This window comes from Protomyctophum parallelum, assembly GCF_964188405.1.
Source record: "Protomyctophum parallelum genome assembly, chromosome: 1".
In the NCBI taxonomy this organism is placed as follows: Eukaryota; Metazoa; Chordata; class Actinopteri; order Myctophiformes; family Myctophidae; genus Protomyctophum; species Protomyctophum parallelum.
The window spans coordinates 9,602,621-9,611,754 of NC_139697.1; the positions used below are offsets into that span (position 1 = coordinate 9,602,621).

At 40.5% G+C, this 9,134-nt stretch overlaps 1 protein-coding gene across 1 annotated transcript; it reads left to right on the forward strand.

Moving 5' to 3' along the window:
- The first annotated feature begins 224 nt into the window (after positions 1-224).
- On the forward strand, positions 225-8,731 carry krit1 (KRIT1 ankyrin repeat containing). The gene is made up of 17 exons (XM_083767102.1): positions 225-406; positions 1,186-1,353; positions 1,505-1,661; positions 1,828-1,920; positions 2,007-2,136; positions 2,371-2,614; positions 2,734-2,849; positions 3,085-3,228; positions 3,333-3,489; positions 4,305-4,412; positions 4,882-5,038; positions 5,608-5,759; positions 6,442-6,608; positions 6,760-6,847; positions 6,967-7,173; positions 7,778-7,894; positions 8,322-8,731. The coding sequence occupies exons 2-17, from the start codon at positions 1,252-1,254 to the stop codon at positions 8,409-8,411; spliced, it is 2,229 nt and encodes a 742-aa protein (XP_083623228.1). The 5' UTR covers positions 225-406; positions 1,186-1,251; the 3' UTR covers positions 8,412-8,731.
- The last annotated feature ends 403 nt before the right edge of the window (positions 8,732-9,134 follow it).

Here is a 9,134-nt window from a genome sequence, read left to right on the forward strand (position 1 = left end):
TAATTATAGGCTGCTACTTATGACGCATGGTAACTAATTAAAGCGAACACATTTGTACACGTTTCATCCATGATGTTTATTGGTCTCTAGTCTGTATAAATCTTTGACTGTAAAGATGTTATACGCACTGAGTCCACCCCGCCACCAGAGTCCTCTGTTGTCAACAGTGAACGTAATGTGACTCTTCTTGTCTGTTTCGCTTCTATTCGTTTTGGTGTTGGTGTTGTTGTCGGCAGCAACCCTGCCCAATGTTAATAGCAAGAAACGGAAAGAAACTCAACCACATTGTTCATAATTATTCAAAGTTGACCAGTATGTATGGACATGGTTGCGCAGCATCGTGTTTATAGGAGAATGAAGAACGACTCTACATACATCACACGTTGGTGGAAAGAAATAATTTTAGGTGAGTTTACTTTGAACTGCTTACACGCGACAATGATCCTGTCATTCATCTAAAAACGTTATGCGCCGCTTAAAAGTTACGATTTCAATAGAAGTCACAGTACTATTAAGACAAAATGGTACAGTATGTAACGTTATTCTACACTTGTACGTGTAGAGTAACTGTTCTTTCGAGAAAGGCAACAGTTTGCTGGTTTCCGGGGCGTGACGAAGTAGCCAACTCAAATGAATTTCTGAAGGACTTTTATTCACACATTATAAACTACATTATTACATTTTACTAAGTTCATTAGTTACAGGCCAATAGTCAAATAGTGAAATTATCAGATTACTTTTGACGTGGTAAGTTAAAGTTAATCATTGTCTGCTATGTTCAGTAGTCTAAAGTAAACCATGCACCAACACCAACCTGTCAATTTATAATAATAGCCTATAACTTACGAAAACAGAAAGTTGAAGCATTTATCCTGATGATCTAAAATAGCCTACTGGTAGCCTATTAATACTATGCTGTCACTGTGTGGCGTGTGTGCACTCAACTTAATTCTCAAGTCATAACTTCTTGTTTTGCTATTTGCACACTGTATGTAGCCTACCTATCTAATATATTATATATGAGGCTAGAATACATGTTTAACCCATGCTATATTATTGCTATATTTATAATTGGTCTGTCTGTGCAATAGTTTATATATTGCAATGCACCGATTCATCACATATGAACCTAGTCAACCTACTTGACCAATATTACTCAGATTTTGATTCTTATAATTATTTCAGGCATGCAGATCCAGTGTTTGGTCCTTCTATAAGATGTTTTGATGGAACTAGCGACAAGCCAACAAAATGGGCAACCAGGACAACCTCGAAGATGTGTTCGTTGCTGTCATTCGCCCAAAGAATCAAGTCAGTTTGAGCTCAAAAGAATACCGGGCTAAAGCATATGAGGTAAATATGCATATATCTGCTCTCTATAATTGCCATCTTCTTCTCACAAATACTTAACACAAGTAAACAGTTTCACACAAATAAGCAATACTGTATCATGCTATTAATTATCATGTATGTAGTGCTGGCAACTGTTCTTGTTCTCATTCAGATCATGTTAATAGAAGTTCCTTTGGAAGGAAAAGAGAAGAAAAAAAAGAGGGTCCTACTAGCTACAAAGATCCAAGCCGAGGGGGATAAGGCTAGATCCATTCTGGATTTTGTTGATGAAACAACCAAACCCATATCCAATAACCAGGGCTTCATCGGTGAATGTTGCACTTTTATAGCATTTGTACCAAATGATATAATTCAGATACCATTTTACACAAATTATATTGGGATCTTATTCATTATTTTTGCCTCGGGTAATATGCATTTGTTACATTTAGAACAACCACACACATATCCATAAAATGTGATGTTTTGGTCCAGGGAAGCGTGTGGTGCATATGAAGAAATTCCCCTTGGATGGTGACAATGAAGGAAAACAAGCCTCTCTTTTTATTGTACCGGTCAGTGTTAGAGGTAAGTTGGCAACAGAAGCCTTGTTTAATTAATTCATTAGATACTGTTCTTTGTCACTTATGCTGTATTTCTATTTTTATGGACAGACAACAGCAAACAGATCTGCAATGCTGGAAGCCCCACTTTCTACTGCTTTCAGGATATCATGCGAGTATGTAGTGAGACCAGTGCCCACTTCTCTCCCATCACCTCCAAAATGCTTCTTGCCCTAGACAAGTAAGGACACTCTTTGTAAGGTCTTTATTTCCCCAAAAAAGCATAATGCTGCACAATATATAATTATTGTTTGACCACTCCCAACCGTGGCGTCCCTATTTTGGGTATGACATTATAGGCACATATGTTTTGAAAGCATAAAATAAGTGGTTAACAAAAACAGTGAGAAAATAAGTGTTATTTCACAAAACAATCTGTAACACTCACTTCCTCTTTTACTACTTACCTCTGTAGATGGCTAGCAGAACAACACACCGTGCCTCATGCGATTCCGGCATTGTTCCGGCCGGCACCCGTGGAGCGAGTTAAGACTAACGTCAGCAACCCAGCTTATACCAGTGAGGGCAAACTTTCCGACGAGGGTCTCCACATGGGTTACACTGCCTTGGAGATAAAGAGCAAGATGATGTCACTGGAGAAGGCTGACATGTGCATCCATAACCCACTCTACGGTTCTGACCTACAGTACACAAACAGGGTAAGAGGCACCTCCGCATATACTGGGAAAGATAACTACTGTTTATCTACTATAGGCACGGCATTTATTGTGTATCGCTTTCTAATTGCTCTTTTTTTTTTTCACTTTGATGTTTGAAGGTGGACAAAGTTATAATCAACCCTTACTTTGGTCTCGGAGCACCTGACTACTCCAAGATCCAAATTCCCAAGAGAGAGAAGTGGCAGCATGGCCCCAACAATGCGACAGAGGACAAGTAAGGGTTCTTCTACCTTGGTGACTCACAAATCCTGCCCTCTGTGGCCGTTTTCAGTTTTTGTTCCCACGACTATACTGGTGGCGGAACGGGCTAGTGGGTTTTTGCTGCTGATGACCTCAATGTTTAAAATATAACTTAAGACAAGCTTATAATGCATTCTCATCCTTGTACAATCAATAGTTCATATGAATCTGATAATGTTATTACAATAACGTCTCTCCCATGTACCTAGAGAGCGCCAATGGGTGGATGACTTCCCCCTCCATCGTAGTGCCTGTGAGGGAGACACAGAACTGCTCTCTAAGCTTTTAGACAGTGGCTTCTCTGTCAAGCAGTTGGACAGTGACCACTGGGCTCCCATTCACTATGCCTGTTGGTGAGTCTAATAATAGGCCTACTGCCAGATAAGTTATTAGTTACCACACCCCTTGCAACCGTTTTCCACTTTCCACTCTACAATCTGTTTTTCATTCCATAAAGGCATGGTAAAGTTGAGGCGACCAAGCTGTTGCTGGAGAAAGGCAACTGTAACCCTAACCTGCTGAATGGCCAGCTCAGCTCCCCACTGCACTTTGCTGCCAGAGGAGGCCACTCGGAGATTGTACAACTCCTGCTGCAGCACCCTGAGATAGACAGAGTAAGAATTATTGCACTGTACACATTTTACCCACTCCACAGCTCGTGCTATGTATTTTAGTATAAGTCCATCACACGGTCTAGTGGTTAAAATCTACCGCCGTGTATGCACACAAACACGCCGTCGGGGAGGCCAATATTTGTCACAGCACTGGCGATTCCTACGGCTGGGGTGATACCGGTCAGTGGGAGGTGTTGAACGGGAGGAATATGTGCTACATCCTCCCGGTGGGGACTCCTCACTGGCAGGTGAGCCTGTAGGGTACAACAGCACGGAGAAAGGGTGTAATATATATATATATATATATATATATATAATATATTGCCTATTGGGAAAGGCTTTTTTAACCCATTTTGGGCAGGAACCCCTTGGTGTTTTAAACATTATGTTATAATTTAGCTATTGAAAAATAGCAGATCTACAAGCTCATAGCGCGCGCTACAAGCTTGTAGGTCTGCTATTTCTTTTAATCGTTAAAATGTGCCTCAAATCTTTCAGAAAATTGTCATGATTTAGATTTAGGTGTTTTAAACATTATGTTATAATTTAGCTATTGAAAAATAGCAGATCTACAAGCTCATAGCGCGCGCTACGAGCTTGTAGGTCTATTTTATTTTTTTATCGTTAAAATGTGCCTCAAATCTTTCAGAAAATTGTCATGATTTAGAAAACATTTCTTTTAAATTTCGACGTCAGGCCTGAATGGGAACTGACCAACTTCACAATAAAGTTGTAAGTTTTTACGATTTAAGATGATGCCTATCATTTTACAAAAGTTATTTAAATAAATGAAGCTTTGATTTACCTTCTAACAGCACATAGAAGACCAGCAGAAGAGATCGCCACTTCAAGTGTGTGAAGAGAACAAGCAGAATGAATGGGAAGAAACTGTGAAGCTCCTGCAGCAAGCCAACAGCAAACCTGTGAGTCATTAGCTAATCATTTCCACTGCATTCTGTCAAAATGTATGACACTAATTTGGGAACTGTGATGAAGAGGGCTGTCCTTGACAAAGAAGTTCTTTGAGTTTTCCATAGAGGCTTTCCGATATCTATTATGCAAGGGTAATTTTGATATTTTCGAGAAGGGCAAGGCTGATGGGTGTAATGACATTAGCTAGTATAGTATACAGTATATATATACACACCACAAAATAACAATAATGCTAATTCTGGATTACTTTTGAAAAGGATGAGGCCGCACAGCTCTTAGCCACGATGCAAAGGTTTATTAAAAGGAAACCAACGTTTTGACAGTCTTCTGGCTCAGGGTTTAAATTCTGGATTACTTACCTCTTCCCTTGCCCATGTTTACCACTCATTCCTAATTCATATGGACAACCTGTGTGTGTGTGTGTGTGTGTGTGTGTTGTGGATGTCTGTGTTCCTACAGTATGAGAAGGTGCGTATCTACCGTATGGATGGCTCGTACCGTTCAGTGGAGCTTAAACACGGCAACAACACAACGGTGCAGCAGATCATGGAGGGAATGCGTCTGTCTCAGGACACCCAGCAGTACTTTACTATCTGGATCTGCTCTGAGAACCTCAGTGAGTCAGCGCATGCTGGACAAAACCGGTTGCAATACCCATTTGTTCGTAACATTTGAATGATAGGCTCTATATGCACAGCAGCCATATTGGAAAGAGCTCCTTCATTACTTCCTTCGCAGGTGTTACCAATTATTCTAATGAAGGCTCTGTTCCATTTATGGCATAGTGGTTCTCAGGCGTTTTAATTTCAAGGACCCCCAAAACTCTGTTTCTGAGTGTGTGCAAATGGAGCCAAATGGACCTGTGGTCCCATTTATACATTCTCAAAGTTACACACCTGTAAGGGGCCATTCGGAACCCCCTCAAGGAACCATGGGGGTCCCTGGACCTCACTTTGAGATCCACTGTTGACTTAATCATTATCAATAGTGCCTTCTGATTACAGCCAATGGCAAAAGCGGGGTAATGTTAACCACATATTTTATACCTTGTTGTATGATGGTGTTGCTCCGCGAAAATAGGCAATCTACAAGCTCACTTACGTGGCAACTTTTGCCAATAACAACCATGAAATTGGGACGGCCAGGTTGTAAGTGATTAATGTGGCTGTGTGCACTGTACGACAGATCTGCAGCTGAAGCCCTACCACAAGCCCCTGCAGCACCTCCGTATCTGGACAGAGATTGTGACCGACCTCACAGTGCTGGACCCCCAGAGGGAAAGCCCACAGCTCTTCCTCCGGAGGGACGTCCGTCTACCTCTTGAAGTCGAAAAGAAGGTATATAGTCGGATCACATTAGACCAGCGGCACTGTGGTCACCAACGGACATCTATCTCAGGCCTGTTTTCCGTTCTGTATTTTGAAACTGGAAGACAGTTGTGTCTCAATGTGCGTAGAAAGAACTTCTTCCTCTGTTGACAACAAATGTTAAATTCATGCATAAAACAGTATGCAGCAGTGTTCTAGCTCAGTGGTTCTGAACCTGTGGGTCGGGACCCCCAGGGGGGTCCCCATGTGATTTTGTGGGGGCCAAATCGTCAAATAATAATATAAGAAAGGGGCATTTGTTTGGGAAAATAGCTGATCTAGAAGCTAGCGAGGCATTGTGAGCTTGTATTTTCCCAATTATTTATCTGGAACCGAGTCAAACTAAATGCAATGCCTACAATTACAAGTGCTTGTCAGGGTGGGGGTCCCCAGTTCAAAAATGATTATTTTGAGGGTCACAGAATGTTGATGTAATGGTGAAGATGACTAGCTAACACTAGCTAACACTGACACCCTGCCAGTCAAGTGTTTGGCAGGGATAAGAAAGGACGGAATTCCTCTCACATTACCGATCACAATGGAAACAAGCCCCCAGACAGTTATCCTTTTAGCCTTAATGTCTGACTGTACCTTGTGCTGTTTACATTTCTGACTAATAAAGTATTCAATTCATCAATCAATCAAATTCCAGGTGGAGGATCCTCTGTCAATCCTCATCCTGTTTGATGAGGCGCGCCACTGTCTCCTCAAAGGCTTCTTCCCCTCGCCAGACAGTAAACTCATCACTCTGGCCAGCCTTCTCCTACAGATCATCTACGGCAACTACGAGAGCAAGAAACACAAGCAGGGCTTCCTCAAGTAAGACATTCGGTTTCATGTGGAAAAATGTACGGTGAATTACGTGAGAATGAATTGTTAAATGCAGCACAAAGTAGTTGCCATTGCATGTATTTCAAAAGAAAATATTTTGTTTGTATTATTGTATTAAACCATGTTCTGTCTTCAACAGTGAGGAGAACCTCAAATCTATTGTGCCGATATCCAAAGTCAAAAGTAAAGCATATCATTGGACAAACAGGATTCTTCATGAATACAAGGTATACTGTACAGTATATTCTCTTTTGTGCGCTATCAATCCCTCTCATCTCACAAATTAAATTCCCCTCTCTCGTTGCGTGACACTGACCGTCCTCACCTTCATCTTCCCCTCCAACAGGCTCTGAGTACCAGTGAGGGTGTGAGTAAGGAGATGCACCATCTACAGAGGCTTTTTCTGCAGAACTGCTGGGACATCCCTACCTATGGAGCAGCTTTCTTCACAGGCCAGGTTTACACCAAAGCTAGCGCCAGCAACCACAAAGTAATCCGTGTGTATGTGGGGGTCAACATCAAGGGCCTGCATCTCATGAATATGGAGACAAAGGTATCCCTTAATTAGGATCCACCCCTGCCCTTTGTTATTTTTTTGCTAGCTCGTTTATTTTACATTCCACTTTACATTTGATCGTATTCCATTATTTGTTTTAGATTTGTGGTCATCCTGGGTTTTTAGAAGGTGGCATGCCACTTTTCTGTTCCAGTTCATTTTCACATAGCTTCGTTTGATCGGCTCTGCAGCAGATTTGAATAGGAAACACATATGAAGGTGACATAGGTTCAAGTCTGCTACTGAGTCAATCAAACTAGGTTGTGGAAAATATAGCTGGAATAGGATATGGGTGTGCCGACTTCTGGAAAATCAGGATGACAGGTATGCACATTCAATACCATCTTGTTGAATTATGTCATGTGTCATATGTGCCACTAGAGGGTGCTGTAAGAGCAACATTTCTGAGCAGGGACTCATATCTGAGGATTATGAACATACTTAAAAAGAAATACAGTAGAGAGCATAATATGCATGTGGTATTGTGCATACTGTAGACAAGATGTATTGCACAACATTTTGATCCAACCAAATTATTTTTAGACGTATTTAGTGTGCATGATAAATATGAAGTAATAATTTTCTATTTATGCATTTCCAGGTCTTACTTATCAGTTTAGAGTTTGGGGCATTCATGTGGCAACTTGGCCATGCTGACCAATACTTTCAGATCCACAGTGTGGAGAACAAAATGAACTTCATTGTGCACACAAAACAGGTAACTCCAGTGGGACTTCCCTAACACTGTTCAAAAGATGCTGCGTGTGTTTGCAAGGATCTGTAGTTAACCACTTAAACCCCCAATTCTGAAGGGAACCGAAATAGTCGATATATTAGCTCAAAGCGTATTGTGAGCTTGTAGATCTGCTATTTCTGGCAAAGAGATTTGGGGCTCTATTTTTGTCCATGCTAAACCCCTTATCCCTTAACTGTTTTGCCTTTTTTACTATTTTGAAAAACATTTTTGAATAGTTCAACTAGCCGATCTACATTGACACGTTGTGAGCTGTAGGTGTAGACTAGAGTGATATAATATTGTACCAAGCACAGTTGCAACTCAGGTCCGTTTCACTGAGTTCATTCTTGGATTTTTTAAATATTTTTGGAACATAATGCTGTTTGTTTTGTGTTCTTTTCATTTAAAGGCTGGCCTCGTTGTGAAGCTGTTAATGAAGCTAAGTGGACAGATGACCCCAAACGACAAAAGCTTATCAGACAAATATGCATACGGTTGAAGAACTATTGAAGACAGTGTTGTGGACCACAAGCACAATGTGTGGGTTCTTTTATGGACTAAACTCGTCGAGAGGATGGACCTCTTACCAAATGCAATCTTTTTGTATGTTACACAGGGTTACTGATATATATTTTGCATCTTCACATGCATTTTGATTTTCATAGGATATTGTAATATAAACAACGCATTGTGCGATTTTTTTCATTGCATGTAAATATGTTTATTTAATGGTTTCATGGTTTGTTTAAATAAATGGAATGATCTACATGTAGGCCTATATGTATATAAACATGCATACCAGTATGTTTATATTGTTCACTGTAGCTCCATTTCAATACAAAGTTATTTATTCAAAATATGATTTAAAAGTGAATATTGAATAATATTGGCCAAATAATAATAAATATCAAATGAATGTTAATAAAGCTTTTAAAGTTTTTAAAAGAGACAGTAGACAAAGAGAAAATAGTAATCAGTCTGCCTAATATTTTCATGTCACCTCATCTGACTTTTATCTCATATACATATTTTATAGGCTATTATACCAGTAAGACGCACTGGCCATATATGGAGCGTGTCTAGAGTGTACAGGGTTTGATGAGGTCAGATCAACATAATATGGAATGTCAGAATAGGTCAGCTCCATATATGGAGATCTAAGGGTGGTAGCGCGGTGGCAGTGTCTTGAGTGTACAGGGTTTGATGAGAGCACAGGTAGGGC

Bases quoted from the DNA above. Each gene is read 5' to 3' on its own strand.
- krit1 (XM_083767102.1), top strand. From the start codon at position 1,252: ATGGGCAACCAGGACAACCTCGAAGATGTGTTCGTTGCTGTCATTCGC. The intron at 2,137-2,370 runs GTAAGGACACTC...TTACCTCTGTAG, and splicing joins ATGCTTCTTGCCCTAGACAA to ATGGCTAGCAGAACAACACA. The intron at 2,615-2,733 runs GTAAGAGGCACC...TGATGTTTGAAG, and splicing joins ACCTACAGTACACAAACAGG to GTGGACAAAGTTATAATCAA.